Source organism: Panthera tigris, chromosome C1 (assembly GCF_018350195.1).
Source record: "Panthera tigris isolate Pti1 chromosome C1, P.tigris_Pti1_mat1.1, whole genome shotgun sequence".
NCBI lineage: Eukaryota > Metazoa > Chordata > Mammalia > Carnivora > Felidae > Panthera > Panthera tigris.
Genome location: NC_056667.1, coordinates 18,023,803 through 18,043,647, shown reverse-complemented (window position 1 = coordinate 18,043,647; position 19,845 = coordinate 18,023,803). Strand labels below are relative to the sequence as shown.

General features: G+C 42.5%; 1 protein-coding gene across 10 annotated transcripts in view; it reads left to right on the top strand.

Moving 5' to 3' along the window:
• STPG1 (sperm tail PG-rich repeat containing 1) overlaps window positions 1–19,845 on the top strand; it is a 54,321-nt gene that overhangs the window by 1,832 nt on the left and 32,644 nt on the right. For 7 of the 10 annotated variants that reach the window (XR_006221216.1, XM_007083676.3, XM_042996486.1 and 4 more), the window contains 3 exons: window positions 1,084–1,195; window positions 3,380–3,520; window positions 15,261–15,382. Coding sequence is in view for 9 of the 10 variants with exons in the window: in XM_007083676.3 (XP_007083738.1) it covers window positions 3,394–3,520; window positions 15,261–15,382 (249 nt within the window). In the remaining variant the exon portion in view is untranslated. Of the gene's footprint in view, window positions 1–1,076; window positions 1,196–3,379; window positions 3,521–15,260; window positions 15,383–19,845 lie in introns of all 10 variants that reach the window. The other 3 variants (XM_042996485.1, XM_042996487.1, XM_007083675.3) reach the window with 2 other exon arrangements.

Here is a 19,845-nt window from a genome sequence, read left to right as displayed (position 1 = left end):
CTGACGGCTCAGAGCCTGGAGCCTGTTTTGGATTCTGTGTCTCCCTCTCTCTCTGCCCCTTCCCCGCTCATGCTCTGTCTCTCTCTGTCTCAAAAATAAATAAAAAACATTAAGAAAGAAAAATTAAAAAAAAAAAAAAAGAAAACTGTTTGTAGTATCCTCGTTTTAAAAAATCCAACCATACCCACTCAAGGCTGCTAAATGTCAAAATTTAGCAGGTTAACATTCAGTGGGTTCTGCCTTAGAGGTTGCTGTAGTGGTTAAGAGTGAGCAGAAGTCAGCCTTTCTAGGTTCAAAGCCTGATTCCACCTCTTACTCTGGTGTGACCTTGAGTAAGTCACCTAACCCCTCTCTCTAAACTGCTGTTTTCTTATCTATAAAATGGGGATAATACCTCACTGGATTATTGTAAGGACAGCATGAAGTATTGCATTCAAGGTATTTAGGACTGTAAGGGCTCAATAAATAAATGATAGTTCTTATTTTAAGCTGTTAATATATTATCCCTGTGCATAGGTCAAAACCTAGTATTAATAAAAGCCTGCCATAGGCCTGGCAGCATCATCTCTTTCTTTCTTTCTTTTTTTTTTTTTAATTTTTTTTAACGTTTATTTACTTTTGAGAGAGAGAGAGAGACAGAGCATGAACAGGGGAGGGGCAGAGAGAGAGGGAGACACAGAATCTGAAACAGGCTCCAGGCTCTGAGCTGTCAGCACAGAGCCCAACGCGGGGCTCGAACCCACGGACCATGAGATCATGACCTGAGCCGAAGTCGGACGCCTAACCGACCGAGCCCCCCAGGCGCCCCAGCATCATCTCTTTCATCACGTGGATCATTGTATTTAATCCACGAGCACGTTGAGAGGAAAGTACCATTATCATTCTCAGTTTACGGAGGGGGCAGTGGGCTCAAAAGATTAAGTGGCTTGTCTAGAATCAGAACTAGTAAGCGGCAGAGTACAACCTTGAACCCAGGACTGGATGCTCTTGATTACTGTGCTGGCGCTCACCTGGGACTTGCTTAAACACGTACCACCGATTAGGAAGGTGGTATATCTTCATTACTCTTTTTTGAGATTCTAGGCCCATGACATCCTGTCATGAACAGTTATACAAGGACGTGCACCAGTAAGGTACATCCGGACAGTGCTCCGTTCAGACCTGGGCTGCACCTGCTCTCATCCTGGCTTCACAGGTATGCAGTGACAAGGCTCGAAAGCATTATTTCCAGTGTCGACTTTAGGTGACTTTATGGATTGTTTTAGAAAGTCTCTTTAATTTTTTTTATATTTCAAAAATTTGATAAGGTGCCCATATCACCATTATAATAGGAAGCTTAATTCTTTTTCTAAACACCTGTAATTCTATACATTAGTGCATTTTTATTTTTTATCATTTATTTATTTCTTAATTAACCTTTATATTTGAGTGTAGTTGACACACGATGTTTCATTAGTTTCAGATGTACAACACAGGGATCCCACAGGCATCCCATCACGCTGTGCTCACCCCATTAGTGCATTTTTATTTTATTTAAAAATATTTTTTACATATTTATTTTTGGGAGAGAGGGACAGAGCGCGAGCAGGGGAGGGGCAGAGAGAGAGGGAGACACAGAATCCGAAGTAGGCTCCAGGCTCCCAGCTGTCAGCACAGAGCCCAGCGTAGGGCTCAAACTCACAAATTACGAGATCATGACCTGAGCCGAAGTTGGACACTTAACCGACTGAGTCATCCAGGCGCCCTCCCATTAGTGCATTTTAAAAATAAGAGTTTTCTTGTGGCTAGGGAAATAGATGGTAGAAGTACCAAGTGCTCAGTAGGAGGACTAAGACAACACAGCACTCTGGGGTGGTGAGTGAATGGTGGCTGCTTTTATAGATCCTAGAAGACATTTTTATACTGGAGTAGGTGGTTTTCTGTGAGCATTATTGATTTCTGTTGCTTTGAATCTCTTAATTTCTTGGAGTGCACTGCCAATAGCTCTATTAAAGATTAAAGTTTCGGTGTAGCTTATCAACCAAAACAGATTGAGAATTGCTGCTAAGAGACAAGTGGGGAACGAATACTGAAGGTGAAAAGGATTGGTTGAGCACGCCATCATTCATTCAGTCCTCCATTTGTTCGCAAATGGTCTAAGTTCTTTGGGGGAAAAAAAAAGATGAGCAAAATAGAACTGAAGTCTGTCCACGAAAGATGAACTGCGATGGAAATTGAGTCATGCTCCTGCTGTTAACAACTAAAATAAAGACAGGCATGAGGCAACTGGTTTTAGAAGACAAGAGGTAGCTTAGTGTGGCAATTCCTGAGAGAAGGGAAATAAGGTGAGCCCTGCAATTGCCCAAGGTTAGTGCTGGGGGCAGTTTCCGGGCCACAGTTTAGTGGGGGGGGAGGAGGGTACCCTCAAAAAAGCCCAGCTTTCTGGATTGGGGAGATAGAAATCAGAGTTTAGGAAGACCGGAGAGGCTGGAATTTATAGGGTAGAATACCACAGAGGAGGGGGGACCTGCACAGGTAAAGTTCGGAAACAGGAAGAAGGGGAGCGCCTGGGTGGCTCCGTCGGTTGAGCGTCCGACTTCAGCTCAGGTCATGATCGCCCGGTTCGTGAGTTCGAGCCCCGCGTCGGGCTCTGTGCTGACAGTTCAGAGCCTGGGGCCTGCTTCAGATTCTGTGTCTCCCTCTCTCTCTGTCCCTCACCCGCTTGTGCTCTCTCTCTCTCTCTCTCAAAATAAACATTAAAAAAAATTAAAGAAAAAAAGAAATAGGAAGAAGTTTCTTCTCAAGTATTTGATTCGTGATGACCGTGGTCAGAATGTGTAGCAATTGGAACAACTTGCTGGTACAGGCAACAAATGGAAGAATCTTAAAAGCATTGTGCTATGTGAAAAAAGATAGTCATGATTACATATATATGACATTCTAGAAAAGGCAACTCTTGTGACAGAGAGCAGAGCAGTGGTTGCCGGATGCAGGGTTGGGAGGGAACTGATGGCAAAGAAACACGGGAAACATTTGGGGATGACGGGTATATTTATGTCTTCGTTGTGATGTGTTTGACACAATTGTAAACCTTTGCCAAAACTTTGAACTGTACACTTAGAACTGATGAATTAGATTGCATGTCAATTACCTGAGCGTGGATAAAGTTATAAAGTTCAAGCCTTCGGTAGCTCTGTAAGCAACGTCAACAGTGAACACGTTCGGAGTTCCTGTTACAGGCAGTGCGATGTGCTTGGGAGTTAGGGTCCTCGAACTTGGTAAATCTCAGCCTCTGCCCACAAGATTCCCCGGTGTCTTCTGCAGATAGACCAGAACCCAATCAACATGGTTAACAAGAAGGTGAAATGATCCCTAGACATGCTGTATTTTGCTGTTTCAGGTGCTTAGAAGAACATGTGGCAGAGTTTTTCATCAAACAAATGGAACATGTCGCAGAACTTTGCTGAGATGGACGACTCGACACACAAAGACCAACAGCCTGGCAAAAAACATTCCAGCAAGGCCAACAAAGTACAGAAAGGTCTTGTGAATTTAATCACAGATGTCTTTGAGGGGCAAGAGAGCTCTTGACATGTGTTCTTTTTGGCACATAAGAACACATTCTAGAGGAATATAGTAAATCCTGGGTCATACCCTCAAGGCTTAAGGGACATCAGATAGATTGCGTGGGTGGTTCCTCACTGCTTTCTAATGTGGTGACTGGGAAGAAACTATGAAAAGAAAGGATGAGGGGGGGAGGGGGAGGAAGTCTATTCAACACACTTGTTATTTCCATGTATCTGGTAAGAATCTCAGGCCTCACATTTAGATGTATAAAGAGATCTTACTTTCTATATTCCTAAAATTAATGCAAGCCCCCCTTCTGCTGGGTTGTTTGGGGTATTTCCATCTCCCTGGTGGGCTTCTAGAGTCCCTGATGCTCTCCAACCCCAGCCAGACCTCTCTTTCTTCCTCCCATCCTTTGACTTTGTGCTCTCTTTTTCTTCAATACTTCTTTAACTCAAAGCATAATACATATTCAGAAAAAGTACACCAGTCATAGTTATACAGCTTAATGGATGTTCATAATGAAAACACCACGTATGGAATCACTCTTCAGGCTAAGACATAAAATCGCAACAAGTAACCCAAAAGTCCCATCTTGTCCCTTCCCCCATCTCTGCAAAAGTACACACTACAGCTATCCTGACTTCTAACGGCATTAACTACTTTAGCCTGTTTTTGCACTTTGTATAAATTGGAATCATACAACGTGAACTTTTTGCTCTCAGGCTTTTCTCACTCGTATTTGAGGGATTGAACTCCATGTTTCCTGTATCAGTGATGAGTTCATTTTCGCTGTTATAAAGTTTCTCGTGGTTGGAATACACCACAATTTATTTATCCATTCTACCATTGAAGGACATTTGGGTCGTTTCCAGTTTGGGGCTACTATGAATATAAGATTCTTAAACTATGCGTGTACCTGTGTTGGGGACATATGTGTATATATGTTGTCTCTACCTTGGAGTAGAATTGCTGGGTCCTAAGATGTGTTTATGATCAGCTTAGTCAATATCGCCATTTTTCCAAAGCGGTTTTGCCAGTTTTATTTCTTTACGAGCAACGTATGAGAATTCCAATTGCTCTACGTCATCGCCAACATCTTTCACACATAGTGGTTTTAATTTGCGTTGCTCTTTGATTGATGAAATTGAGCAACTTTTCATACGTTGGTTGACCTTTAGAATATTCTTTTTGGAAGAGTGATTGTTCAAGTTTTTTGCCCATTTGTTTTCTATTGGAGTTTTCTTCTTAAAAAAAATTTTTTTTTAATGTTTATTTATTTTTGGGAGAGAGACCGACAGACAGAGCAGGAGTGAGGGAGGGACAGAGAGAGAGGGAAACACAGAATCCCAAACAGGCTCCAGGCTCCAAGCTGTCAACACAGAGCCTGATGCGGAGCCAAGGTCAGATGCTCAACCGACTGAGCCACCCAGGAGCCCCTGGATTCTTCTTATTTTTAAGAGGTCTTTAAACCATTCTAGAAATGAGTCGATTTGTCACCTACAGGTAGAGTAAATATCTTTCCGTCTGTGATTTTCCTTTCCGCTCTTAATTTTAATATAGCCCAACTTATCAATCCTTTCCTTTTTAGTTGCTGTGTATATCCGTCCTACTTGAGAAATCTTTGCCTAGCCCCAAATAATTTCTTCTAGAAATTGTATGATTTTACTTCTCGTGTCTAGACCTACAATTCAGTGGAGTTGTTTTTGTGTATGGTATGAGGTGGATGTACAAGTTTGGTGTTTTCAATATCCATATCCAAGTGAACCAGGACCATTTATTGAAAGGCCATTCTCGGGGTACCTGGGTTGCTCAGTCAGTTGAGCCTCTGACTCTTGATTTCGGCTCAGGTTATGCTCTCCACGGTTCATGAGTTTGAGTCCCATCTCTGGCTCTGTGCTGGCACTGCGGAGCCTGCTTGGGATTCTCTCCCTCTTTTCTCTGCTCCTTCCCTGCTTGCACACGGGTGCACGCTCTCTCTCTCTCTCTCTCTCTGTCTCTCAAAAATGAATAAATACACTTAAAAAAAAAAAAAAGAAAGGCCATTCTTTTTCTACTACTCTGCTGCTCTATCTTTGCTATAAATCAGGTGTCCATGTATATGCAGGGCTACTTCTGGATTCTTTATTCTGGTCAATTACTCAACACAGTCTTAATTATTGTAACTTTATAACATCTTTCTTTTATATATATTCTTAAAATTTTTTTTTAACATTTATTCATTTTTTGAGAGAGCATGAGCAGGGGAGGGGAAGAGAGAGAGAGGGAGACACAGACTCCAAAGCAGGCTCCAGGCTCTGAGCTTTCAGCACGGAGCTCGATGCAGGGCTTAAACTCACAGACTGCGAGATCATGACCTGAGCTTAACTGACTGAGCCACCCAGGCACCCACACAAGTCTTTTTTCCTAAATGTTTATTTATTTTAAGAGAGAGAGAGAGAGAAGGAGCATGAGTGGGGGAGGGGCGGGGGGGGGAGGATCTCAAGCAGACTCTATGCACAGAGCCTCACGTGGGGTTCCTTCCCACAAACCGTGAGATCATGACCTGAGCCAAAATCAAGAGTCAGATGGTTAGACGACTGAGCCACCTAGGGGCCCCTATAATAAGTCTTTAATGGAGTAGTATAAATCTTTCATCCTTGTATTTTATCTTGGTGACTCTTGGCCCCATTGCATTTCCATATTAATTTTAGAATCAACTCATTAATGTCCTAAGAATAAAAATCCTTACTGCCATTTTGGTTTGGATTGTATTGATTCTAACAATCAATTTAAGGATAACTTACATGTCTATAATGTTGATTTCTCCCATCCATGTGCATTTCTTTTAGTCTTATTAAATTTTTTTCAAAAATGTTTTACAGAGGGGCACCTGGCTGGCTCAGCTGGTAGAGCATGAGAGTCTTGAATGTGGGGCTGTGAGTTTGAGCCCCACATTGGGTGTGGATATTACTTAAAAATAAAATCTTAAAGCATTTCACGGCTCTCTGTGTAGAGGTCATGTGTATCTCCTTTATGCCTTCTAGGCATTTGATGTTTTTTTTTTTAATTTTTATTTAATTTATTTTTTAATTTACATCTCAGTTAGCATATAGTGCAACAGTGATTTCAGGAGTAGATTCCTTAATGCCCCTTACCCATTTAGCCCATCTCCTCTCCCACACCCCTTCCAGTAACCTTCTGTTTGTTCTCCATATTTAAGAGTCTCTTATGTTTTGTCCCCCTCCCTGTTTATATTATTTTTGCCTCCCTTCCCTATGTTCATCTGTTCTGTGTCTTAAAGTCCTCATAGGAGTGAAGTTCTGTGATATTTGTCTTTCTCTGACTAATTTCGCTCAGCATAATACCCTCTAGTTCCATCCACGTAGTTGCGAATGGCAAGATTTCATTCTTTTTGATTTCCGAGTAATATTCCATTGTCTATATATCCCACATCTTCTTTATCCATTCATCCATGGATGAACATTTGGGCTCTTTCCATACTTTGGCTACTGTTGATAGTGCTGCTATAATCATGGGGTTGCATGCGCCCCTTCAAAACAGCATACCTGTATCCAGTGGATAAACGCCTAATAGTGCAATTGCTGGGTCGTAGGGTAGTTCTATTTTTAGTGTTTTGAGGAACCTCCATACTGTTTTCCAGAGTGGCTGCACCAGTTTGCATTCCCACCAACAATGGGAAAGAGACCCTCTTTCTCCGCATCCTCATCAACATCTGTTGTTGCCTGAGTTGTTCATGTTAGCCATTCTGACAGGGGTGAGGTGGTATCTCATTGCGGTTTTGATTTGTATTCCCCTGATGATGAGTGATGTTGAGCATTTTTTCATGTGTCGGTTGGCCATCTGGATGTCTTCTTTGGAGAAGTGTCTATTCATGTCTTTGGCCCATTTCTTCACTGGATTATTTTGTTTTTCTGGGTGTTGAGTTTGGTAAGTTCTTTATAGATTTTGGATAGTAACCCTTTATCTGATATGTCGTTTGCAAATGTCTTCTCCCATTCCATCGGTTGCCTTTTAGTTTTGCTGATTGTTTCCTTCGCTGTGCAGCTTTTTATTTTGATGAGATCCCAATAGTTCATTTTTGCTTTGGTTTCCCTTAGGCATTTGATATTTATACTGTTATAAATGGTAATATTTTGATTTCATTTTCTAATTGTATCCTGGTGTAGAAATAAAACAAATTGACTTTTGTATATTGACCTTGATTCTAGTGACCTTACTGAATTCAGTGATTACCCCTTATAGGTTATCTATAGATTTTTCTCAAATTTTCCCACATATAATCTAGTCATCTGTAGATTATGACATGTTTATTTCTTCCTTTCTGATCCATGTTTATTTATTTCTCTTGGCTCTTATGCTGATGAGAGTCCTTCAGGACAGTGTTGAAGACAACTATGACAGCAGTCGCCTGGCTTCATTGTCTGTCTCAGGAGAAAGCTTTTAATATTTCATTTTCAGTATCACGTTTACTATAGGCTTTTGTGATAGATAGCTTTTATCCGATTAAGGAAATTTGCTTCTAGGCCTAGTTGGCTAGGTTGTTTTTCTTTTTTTATCCTAAAAGGATGCTAGATTTTATGAAATGCTTTCTCTATGTACTCAACAGATAACCACCAAAAAAAGATACGCAGATGGCAAATAGCATCTAAAGAGATGCTCAGCATCATTAGTCATTACAAATATGCAAATAAGGACCACAGTGAGATACTACACACCCCACAGGATGGCAGAAATGAAAAAGATTGCCCATTGTTGGTGAGGACGTGAAGGCACAGTCACTCTCATACATTAGTAGTGGAGACTTACAAAAGCACAACTTTGGGAAAGAGTTCGGCAGTTTATTTTTATTATTTTTAATGTTTATTTATTTTTGAGAGAGAGAGCGTGAGCAGGGGAGGGGCGGGGGGGGCGGGGAACAGAGGCTCTGGACTGACAGCAGCGAGCTGGATATGGGGCTCGAACTCCCAAACCGTGAGATCATAACCTGAGCCGAGGTCAGAGGCTCAACCAACTGGGCCACCCAAGTGCCCCTGGCAGTTTCTTTGAAAGTTAAACATCTTATCCAGCCATTCCACTCCTGAGTATTTACCCAAGAGAAATGACAGTGTATGCCCACTCTTTCATTTGTATGAGGACTTGTAGTGGAATGGAGAGAAGAGTTTATGTGTAGTACTCCCAAACTGTCAGCACCTCAAATTTCCATCCGCAAGGTATTGATAATTGTCACATTTCTATATAATGAAATGCTACTCAGCAATAAAATCAATGAACCATTGATATTTCAACAACATGGATGAATCTCAAAATAATTACGCTAAATGAAAGAAGACAGGCAAAAAAGAATACATACTCTATGATTCTGTTCCGCATCTACTGAGATGATCATATGGTTTTTCTCTTTCGTTGGTCAGTATGGTGAATGACATTGACTTTCAAATGTTAACCTATCTTTGCATTACTGAGATAAACTCCACTTGGTCATGATGTATTGTCTTTGTTTATACACTGTTGGATTTAATTTACTAAAAATTTTCTTAAAAAAATTTTTTAATGTTTATTTATTTTTGACAGAGAGAGAGAGAGAGAGAGAGAGAGAGAGAGACAGAGCATGAGTGGGTGAGGGGCAGAGAGAGGGAGACACAGAATCCTAAGCAGGCTCCAGGCCTGACACAGAGCTTGAACTCACTAGTTGTGAGATCATGACCTGAGCTGAAGTCAGACACTTCATCGACTGAGCCACCCAGGGGCCCCCAAATTTTCTAACAATTTCTGTGTGTAGGTTTATGAGGATTATTGATTTGTAGTGGTTCCCCTCCTACCCCACCATGACACTGTCTCATTTAGATATTAGGGTGATGCTGACCACCTAGAATAGATTGGGAAATGTCTTTTCCTCTTCAATTTTCTGGAATAGATTATATAGAATTGATAGGTGCAGTGTTCTATAAATGCTAGTTAGGTCAAGTTAGATAATAATATTATTCACGTCATATATATTTATATATATTATATATTATTTATATATTTATATAACATATATTATATAAATATATATTTATATATATTTATTATATATCAGTATATAATCTATATAAATATATAATCCATATAAATATATAATATATGATATATAAATATACATAATATATAATATAAAATATATAATATATAAATATATATTTATATATAATATATATAAATACATATAATATATAAATACAATATATAATATGTATATATAGTTAAGATTTTATTTTTAAGTAATATCTATATCCGACATGCAGCTTGAACTCACAACCCCAAGATCAAGAGTCCCATGCTCTACCAACTGACCCTGCCAGACGCCCCCAAGTCTTATATATCTTTACTGATATTCTATCTACTTGTTTAAATTAGTGAGGGAGGAACTTTTTTTTTTACATATGAAATTTGTTGTCAAATTGGTTTCCATACAACACCCAGTGCTCATCCCAACAGGTGCCCTCAGTGCCCATCCCCCACTTTCCCTTCCCTCCCACCCCCCATCAACCTTCAGCTTATTCTCAGTTTTTAAGAATCTCTTATGGTTTGCCTCTCTAACTTTTTTTCCCCCTTCCCCTCCCCCATGGTCTTCTGTTAAGTTTCTCAGGATCCACATAAGAGTGAAAACATATGGTATCTGTCTTTCTCTGTATGACTTATTTCACTTAGCATCACACTCTCCAGTTCCATCCACGTTGCTACAAAGGGCCATATTTCATTCTTTCTCATTGCCACATAGTACTCCATTGTGTATATGAACCACAACTTCTTTATCCACTCATCAGTTGATGGACATTTAGGCTCTTTCCATAATTTGGCTATTGTTGAAAGTGCTGCTATAAACATTGGGGTACAGAGGGAGGAACTTTTAAATCTAACTGTAATTGTGGAATATTCTATTTCTTCTTACAGTACTATGAGCTTTTGCTTCGTGTATTTTGAGTTTCTTGTTATCAGATATATTGGTATTTAGGCTTGTAATGTTCTCTTAAGGAATTGACCTCTATATGGTTATGAAATGACCCTCTTTATTGCAGGGAATATTTTTTCTCTGAAATCTGCTTTGTCTGATACTAATATCTAGCATTGTTTTTAATGTTAGCATAGTGTATCTTTTCCCATTCTTTTATTTTTAACCTATTTCTGGGATTACCTTTAAAGTATATTTCTTGCAGGCAGCATATAGTTAGGTCTTTCTTATCCAAGTCGAGCAGCTCTGTCTTTTGACTGGACTATTTAGACTATTGAAATTTAATGTGAACATTGGTGTGTGGGTTTAAGTTTACCATCTTGTGATTTGCTTGGTATTTGTCGTATCTATGCCTTATTTACTTTTTCTGTCATCTTCTGCATTGAGTATATTTTTGTTTCTATTTTATCTCCTTTGTTGGCTTATTAGGAATAACTCTTGGGGCACCTGGCTGGCTCATTTGGTGGAGCATATGACTCTTGACCTCTGGGTTTTGAGTTTGAGCCCTGAATTGGAGTAGAGATTACTTTAAAAATAAAATCTTTTGGGGCGCCTGGGTGGCTCAGTCAGTTAAGCCTCTGGCTTTGGCTCAGGTCATGATCTCGCAGTTTGTGAGTTTGAGCCCCACACCGGGCTCTGTGCGGACAGCTCAGAGCCTGGAGCCTGCTTCGGATTCTGTGTCTCCCTCTCTCTGCTCCTCCCCTGCTCATGCTCTGTCTCTCTCTTTCTCAAAAATAAATAAACATTAAAAAAAATTTTTTTAAATAAAAATAAAATCTTAAAAAAAAAAAAAAGGAATAACTCTTTACCGTGTTTTCTTAGTGGCTGCTTTAGAGCAAGGGTTGGCAAACTTTGGCCCTTGGCCAAATCTGATCTGCTGCCTGTTTTTATAAATTAAATTTTGGTTTTGATTGATTGTATATCTTCTCATGATGAATTGCATTTTTTTTTTCTTTACATGCCTATTAATTCTTAACTGAACACTATATATTTTTCATGGTACCTGTTGGGTGCTGGATCCTTTTCCAGTCCTGTAAATTCTTATGCTTTGTTCTGGGATACAGTTAAATTACTTGGAAACAGTTGGAGTTTTTCAAGTCTTGCTGTTGAGTGTTAGCTGGGACCCGAGCCACCTTAAGCCTAGGGGTAATTTTGCTCTATTTCGGAGGCAAAACTCTGCATACTCTATGTCCTCCATATTATAAATCTTTTCCCTCTGATGTGTGGGAACAGGAGGGTCTCCTGGTTTGGTGTAAGCTATTCCTGTACTGCTGTTCAGGTATTCATCTTTCGGCTGATTCTTTCCCCAGCCTTGGGTAGTTTTCTCGCATGTGTATCCTGAGCAATACTTAGAAAGGTACCTGAGGGGAAACCCAGTGCTGGGTTCCAGAGTTCTTTATCTGGGGAGCTCTCTTCTTGGATTCTCTGCTCTGTCAGCTCTAGCCACCTGGTCTTTCTGGGCTTTCGGATTCATTTCCTCAACTCAAGAAGGCAGCCAGGCTCTCCCTGGATTCCTCCATCCTGTGCTGTGGCCTGGAAAGTTCTCCAGGCAGTAAGCTAGGGGCAATCCCACTGCTCTCTCATTTGCTTCCCATTTCTCGGGGCAGCCCCATCCTTTGTTGCTTCGTGTCCGGTGTCTTGAAAACCATCGTTTGATATATTTTGTCCATGTTTAACTTTTGTTTCCCTAGCTCAGAGGGCAAAGCCAGCCCCATTTTGGTTGGAAATGGAAGGTCAAATTATCCAGAGTGTTTTTTAAAAAACTTTATTTTTTGGGGCACCTAGACGGCTCAGTCAGTTAAGCAGCTGCCTTTGGCTCAAATCATGATTTCGCGGTTTGTGGGTTCGAGTCCCACCTCAGGCTCTGTGCTGTCCCCACGGAACCTGCTTCAAATCCTCTGTCCCCTCTTTCTCTCTGCCCTTCCCCCATTTGTTCTTCCTCCCTCTCTCTCTCTCTCCAAAATAAATAAATAAAAATAAAAAAAATAAAAATCTTATTTTTCTGGTTCTTCTCAAGAGGGTTGTTTTCATGCAGGAGGTTCTACCACAGCCAGAAGTGAAAGTGATCTTTTAATTTTATTTTTTAACGTTTGTTTACTTATTTTGAGGGTGTGGGGAGGGGCGGAGAGAGGGAGAGAGAATCCCAAGCAGGCTCCGTGCTTGTCAGCACAGAGCCCGCTGTGGGGCTTGATCCCATGAACCGTGAGATCATGACCTGAGCCAAAATCCAAAGTCAACAGTTAACCGACTGAGCCACCCGGGCACCCTGAAAGTGATCTTTTTTTTTAGTCAGGAAGGTTTTTTCCTTCCCCTGGGGGAAATGTCCTTCCTTTTGCCTGAAAGAAAGAAAGAAAGAAAGAAAGAAAGAAAGAAAGAAAGAAAGAAAGAAAGAAAGAAAAGAATCCCCCTTTCTTTGCTGCCTTCTCTGCAAACTCTTTAAATCGCTCCATGGACTTTTAGAAACAAAAGCTAGGAAGCCTTGTGTCTGCTGTTTTCTGATTTGCTGTCTAGTTCGCTAAAAGAAAATTACATAGCCATCCACCTGCTAAATGGGGGTGGGGAGAGAAGGGAAGAAAATCATAAATACATCGTAGATTTCTCTCTCAAATGTTTTCTAACCAGACATTTCTTCTGCTTCTTTTATTTGCTTCACCCTCAAGCCGAGCACATTGGGCTAGATCGCCCCCATTATTCCACCCACTGGTGTGTGGGGAGCTGACTATGGGCCAGACTCAGAACGAGGAGGTGCAGCTTGGACCTTAAGAGCCTCGGCTCATTAGACCAACTGTGTTAAAACCCCAGCCGGGTGTTTCACTTAAGGGCGAGTGACTTCATCTGTCTAAGCCTCAGTTTCCTCATCTGTCACAGCACCTCCTGAGGGGTCCCTCTTGGCATTGGGTGTCTGAGTCTGAAAGGCAGTTTTGTGTTTTCAAAAATTTGGAGACTAAGAAACGGGCCTTAAAGCCAGCTCCTGTGCAACCGTACCCCCCACTCTTAACGCGTCCCTCGTCCCTTCGTCTCCTGGCTTTTTCCGACTCTGGCACACATTTCCTCTACGAGGGTTCGGACTCGGATGTTCAGATATGTTGTGCGCATCCTGCAGAGTCAGGGTGGACCCGCATCCAAAATTTGGCTTGAAAGTCAAGATTGGTGATGCCGCACCAAGGGGACACGAAGAGGGGTATTCCTCACATCGTGAGGTTTTCTGGGGAGAGCAGGGTCGGCTTCCTAATCTGGCCCCAAAACGGCTCGAGAGAACCAGAGGAGAGAGACACGTTTGGGGTTTTGTTGTGGTTAGTTGGTAGGGCTGGAGTGAGGGCAAGGGCTGGTATGGTTTGAACTTCTGGCCGGCACCAAAGGGGAGAGCCTCCAGGCCTTCTCCTCAGTTTACCCAATGTGGCTCAGAAGGGGAAGCCGGGGGCTGAGGCTTACAAGCTGTGAGCAGTCAGCCCCACGTCGAAAACGGAGTCAGATTCTATCACCCTCACAGGTTGGAGTTTGGAATTGGTCTGCCGTGCAGAGAGATGCCCCTCGTGGAGCCTTAACAGTTGTCTCTCATGTGAGACATTCTCCCACATGTGGGGCCGGGCGGAGGAGAGCGGGGAATTTGTGTATCATTTGTATGTCACAACCCGGACATCCACAATTTTAAGTTGATTTTCTATAAATGATGCTTCAGCAATGTGACCAAATCTCACTAGTTTAGTTGCCCCGGGGTGGGGAAATGCCAGATTACCAAGAGGGAAAAAAAGTAAAGAGAATATTAAAAAAAAAAAAAAAAAAGTTTCATGTTTACCTCCTATCAAAAGGCAAGTTTCTCTCCTATTCCATTTAAAATAAAACTTTAAGGGGGCGCCTGGGTGGCTCAGTCGGTTAAGCGTCCGACTTCGGCTCAGGTCATGATCTCGCGGTCCATGGGTTCGAGCCCCACGTCGGGCTCTGTGCTGACCGCTCAGAGCCTGGAGCCTGTTTCAGATTCTGTGTCTCCCTCTCTCTCTGACCCTCCCCTGTTCATGCTCTGTCTCTCTCTGTCTCAAAAATAAATGTTAAAAAAAATTAAAAAATAAAATAAAACAAAACTTTAAGGAGTGCCTGGCTGGCTCAGTTGGTGGAGGATGAGACTGTTGATCTCAGGGTTGTGAGCCTGAGCCCCACATTGAGGGTGGAGATTACCTAAAAATAAAATCTTGGGGTGGGGGGGGGCGGTGTTGGGCACCGGGACGGCTCAGAGGGTTGAGCCTCCAACTTCAGCTCAGGTCATGATCTCACGGTTCGTGAGTTCGAGCCCCGCACCAGGCTTGCTGCTGGTAGGCACAGAGCCTACTTCACATCCTCTGTCCCCCCACACCCCGCCCGTCCCTCCCCTGCTTGTGCTCTCTCTCAAAAATAAACATTTAAAAAATAAAGAAAGAAAATAAAATCTCGGGGCACCTGGGTGGCTCAGTCAGTTGAGCGTCCCATTCGTGATTTAGGCTCAGGTCATGCATGATCCCAGGGTCATGGGATCGAGCCCAGCGTCAGGCTCCTTGCTGAGCATGGAGCCCGCTCGAGACCCTCTCCCTCCCTCTGTCCCCCTCCCTTGCTCGCGTGCTCTCTCTCTGTAGCTCTCTAAAAAAATAAAAGTGAAAATATTGAAAATAAAATAACACTTTAAAATGCTCTTCGTTTTCTGCCTTTGTCAATTCTTCTTGCTAATTTTTACTTCGCTTTTGTTGTTCAGGTTTTACTGCTGCACATCCAGCACCATCCTCCTCCATTCCTTTTAAGAACCAGACTTCAACAATTCCAGAATCAGAAAAAAAGGGATTCAATAGTCAAGCCAAAAGATTTTATTATAAAAAGGTAATAACATCGTCTTAGAAACTCTGCATTTAATCTGGGTTTGAGCCTCAGGACGGGTGTGTGTGAGCCAGGCTGGTGCAGTTGTCCCTATGACCAATAGAGGGCAGTGTCACCCAAGGAGCCAATAGCCTATCTCCCAGTGTGCCAGAAGGTTAAGAACGAGTTGGAAAGTTATTAGCTTCAGAGAGAACGATGGCGTCTGGACTCATGGTGCCATATTGTACCCCAAACATTTTTTTAAAGAAGAAATGTATTTTATTTTATTTTCATTATTTATTTTTTTTAACTTGTTTTATTTATTTATTTATTTTTATTTACATCCAAATTAGTTAGCACATAGTGCAACAGTGATTTCAGGAGTAGATTCCTTAGTGCCCCTTAGCCATTTAGCCCATCCCCCCTCCCACAACCCCTCCAGCAACCCTCTGTTTGTTCTCTATATTTAAAAGTCTCTTCTGTTTTGTCCCCCTCCCTGTTTTTACATTATTTTTGTTTCCCTTCCCTTATGTTCATCTGTTTTGGCTCTTAAAGCCCTCATATGAGTGAAGTCCTATGATTTTTGTCTTTCTCTGACTAATTTCACTTAGCATAATACCCTCCAGTTCCATCCATGTAGTTGCAAATGGCAAGATTTCATTCTTTTTTGTTGCCGAATAATACTCCATTGTCTATATATCCCACATCTTCTTTATCCATTCATCCATCGATGGACATTTGGGCTCTTTCCATACTTTGGCTATTGTTGATAGTGCGGCTATAAACATGGGGGTGCATGTGTCCCTTTGAAACAGCACACCCGTATCCCGTGGATAAATGCCTAGTAGTGCAATTGCTGGGTCGTAGGGTAGTTCTATTTTTAGTTTTTTGAGGAACCTCCATAGTCTCTTCCAGAGTGGCTGCACCAGCTTGCGTTCCCAAGAAGAAATGTATTTTAAAATTTATTATAAAAGTATAAAATTCAAGAATCCCAGGTATATGAAGTAAAAGGTAAAAATCCTTTTCTCTCCCTCTGGTCCCGTTCACTCTTTGTGACAGGAGAGGAAATAACAAACCTTTCTTCAAATAACATAAAAGGAGAAATAAAAGGGTCGAATAAACTTAAAACCACCTTTGTGATAAAGGCCCCCCCCTTTTTTCAAACTTCCTTTAACAGTGTGTTGTTTCTGTTGCTGTATCCCCTCCCGCCCCGTTTCTCCACATATTTGTGTCTCTTTTCCTCCATCTGGAAGATTCTGCATGGCTCCCCGGGCTCCTCGTGGGTCCTCAAGTAGCTTGGGATTGCATTAGCTAAAGGTTCAAGGGTCTGACGGTCTCCTCTCTCACCAGCAGGGGGCCGAAGCACCTCACAGACATCCTTAGTCTTTAAAATCTTCATTCCTTTACTCATTTAACCAAGATCTGTAGAATAACATTCTTTTGAAGGAGTCAACATCTCAGTTACCTTTGGCCACGTGGGGGGCCTCATCAGGCCCCTTTGCCCCTCAGCCTGTTCCTCCTTTGTAAACAAGAACGCTGAATGAGAGGACGTTTAAATTCCTTTCACTTCTAACATTTTAGGATTCTAAGAAAGCAAATAATAAAGAATATAGGGTGTGTGTATAGGCTCGCATGTGCGTGCACACACACACACACACACACATTTTTAATTACTTGAAGGTTTACCTCAGAGATGATAAAGAAGATATTTGCTCAGGACTTTTCTCTCTTCTCCCTCTAGTTTCTGTGTCTGTGTTTTAACTGTCCACCGGTCTCTGTACCTTCTGTTTGGGGTCCTGTTTGTCAAGACAGTAATAATATGTTGCCCATCTCTAGAATACTTGCAGTCCAGCCTCCAATAAAAATAGTAGCAGCCACCATTTTACTGGTCCCTTCTAGGTGTGAAATCATTTTTAGACCATGTCCCTAATCCTCAGAACAATGCTAAAAGGAAGGGTTCATTGTCTTAATTTAACAGGAGAGGAAATCGAGGCTTAGGGGAGTTAAATGACCCACCCAAGGTCATTCAGCACAGGGCTCGGCACATAAGAGGCCCTACATAAATATTTGCTGAATCAACCTGGAAAGAATTAGACCTCAAACCCAGGTCTAGCTCACTCCAAAGCCTCATGTTGTTTCCACACACTACCACACCTCTTGCGGCCTCCAGAGCCATGCATTTGATTTATGAAAGTCAGCAGGTATGTTTCTGAAAAGGCCTTCGCCAGAACAGCCGCGGCACAAGGTAGGGAAGGATGTCAGGCAATGAGTGTAGGCGCCCTTCTATGTGATCCGGTTCTCCAGACTCGCTTCCCGAAACTGAAGAGGCCGGCATTTCGACTTAGCATTCCAACCACTGCTTTTCAGAAACGTTTCTGCTCAAGGAACCAAGGGGGGCAACCAGCCAAAGCTGTAAGCAGCATCAGATACGGAAAGAAATCGCTCAGAAATTTGATTCATACTTTTCAGATGTAGTCACGTTGGTTTGACAACGTGGGAACTTTCATCTAGGTATTTGAAAGCCTTCTGTAAAAAAGTACGCAATTCTGTGGCAAGAGCACGGACGGGATCCGTAAATCAGGTTCCCTGTGTTCTGCCCTGTTAAGAGGCTGTGTGCCTTTAGACAAGTCACTTGACTTCTCTGGGCTTCGGGTTCCTCATCTGAAACACAAACAATTTGGACTATATAATCTTTTAGCTTCTTCAAGCTATAAAAACTGGAAAAAAAAATTTTCTTGTTCCATGCTCATTATTCTCATTCCTCTTGAGGGCAATGGACACTGAGAAGTGAAAGATCTTGTGTAACATCACCCAATAATTTCGTGAGGCAATACAAATTAAAAACAGATTTTAAAACTCTGATGTTCACCACCCTTCTTAGGACATGAGTCATCCATACCCTGAGCCTGATCTCATAACTTGGTTGTATCCTCACATTAGTTCTGTGACCCATTTAGCCCGTCTTTGACACAGAGAATCAGTGCCTTGTGAAATGTGCACTCACCTTGTCCGTCTAACTTTGTGGGGAAACTCATATGCCCTGTAATCAATCCTTCACGGGGCTTGGTGTCGGGACTGCAATTTAGGCTGCTAGAAATGAAGTCTGCTTCCCTGCACATTTTTACAATTATTTACAAATGTGCTGGTGACTCCGTGTGCATGAAAAGACATGCCTAACCTGGGGCAGAACGTAGCCCGGGAGGCTGATGGACATTTTCTTCCTCCACCTCCCTGTTTCTGTCTCTATTTCCCTCTGGACGGTGGTCACTGCCTTCCAGGCTGTGTAACACTAATAATATCTTTGCATCATCTTAAAAGCAAGGAGGTGGGGCGCCTGGGTGGCTCAGTCGGTGGAGCGTCCGACTTTGGCTCAGGTCACGATCTCGCGGTCCGTGAGTTCGAGCCCTGCGTCGGGCTCTGTGCCGACAGCTCAGAGCCTGGAGCCTGCTTCGCATTCTGTGTCTCCCTCTCTCTCTGCCCCTCCCCCGCTCATGCCCTGTCTCTCTCTGTCAAAAATAAATAAACGTTAAAAAATTAAAAAAAAAAAAAAAAAAAGCAAGGACGCTATAATTGCTAGGCCCATGATTCTAAAGCCAGCTTATCCCTTCTAGGCTCAAATCAATGAATGTCAGTAGCATGCGTATACTGTATCCTCTAGAAGGGCTCAATTTAAACATACATGCTAATTTGATAGAGAGCCTGACAGTAAATCCACCGTCCCAGTTGGAAAGCAGGCCTGTATTTAGTTTGTGTGAAATTGTAGAAAGCTAATATCATTTCATTGATTAACTTGATGAGGCACTGGATCAGGGATGTTTTACATGTCGAGTTATTTATTTATTTATTTATTCATTCATTCATTCATTCAGTTAGAAAGAGAGTGAGCGAGCAACCTGGGGAGAGGGGCAAAGGGAGAGAAAGAGAAGGTCAACCAGGCTCCACACTCAGTGCAGAGCCCCACACAGGGCTCGATCCCACAACCCCGGGATCATGACCTGAGCCGAAATCAAGAGTCAGATGCTCAACCGGCTGAGCCACCCAGGCGCCCCACATGTCAGGGATATTTAAACGAAAGGAAGTTCAGTTCGCAGGGGCCACCGTGTCCAAGGGGATAATTACCCCAAGTGCGCGCTCGGCTGCACGTCTGAACCACAGTAGGGTCAGCGGCACGCCTCCCCACGGGGTCTGCAGTATATGTTCCCGGGGGCGCCTGGGTGGCGCAGTCGGTTAAGCGTCCGACTTCAGCCAGGTCACGATCTCGCGGTCCGTGAGTTCGAGCCCCGCGTCAGGCTCTGGGCTGATGGCTCGGAGCCTGGAGCCTGTTTCCGATTCTGTGTCTCCCTCTCTCTCTGACCCTCCCCCGTTCATGCTCTGTCTCTCTCTGTCCCAAAAATAAAATAAAAAAATATGTTCCCGGACATAACAGACACTTGGCTGGCACTGACCGCACGGCAGGCACCCCTCGAAGACTTTTGCATTTATTTGCC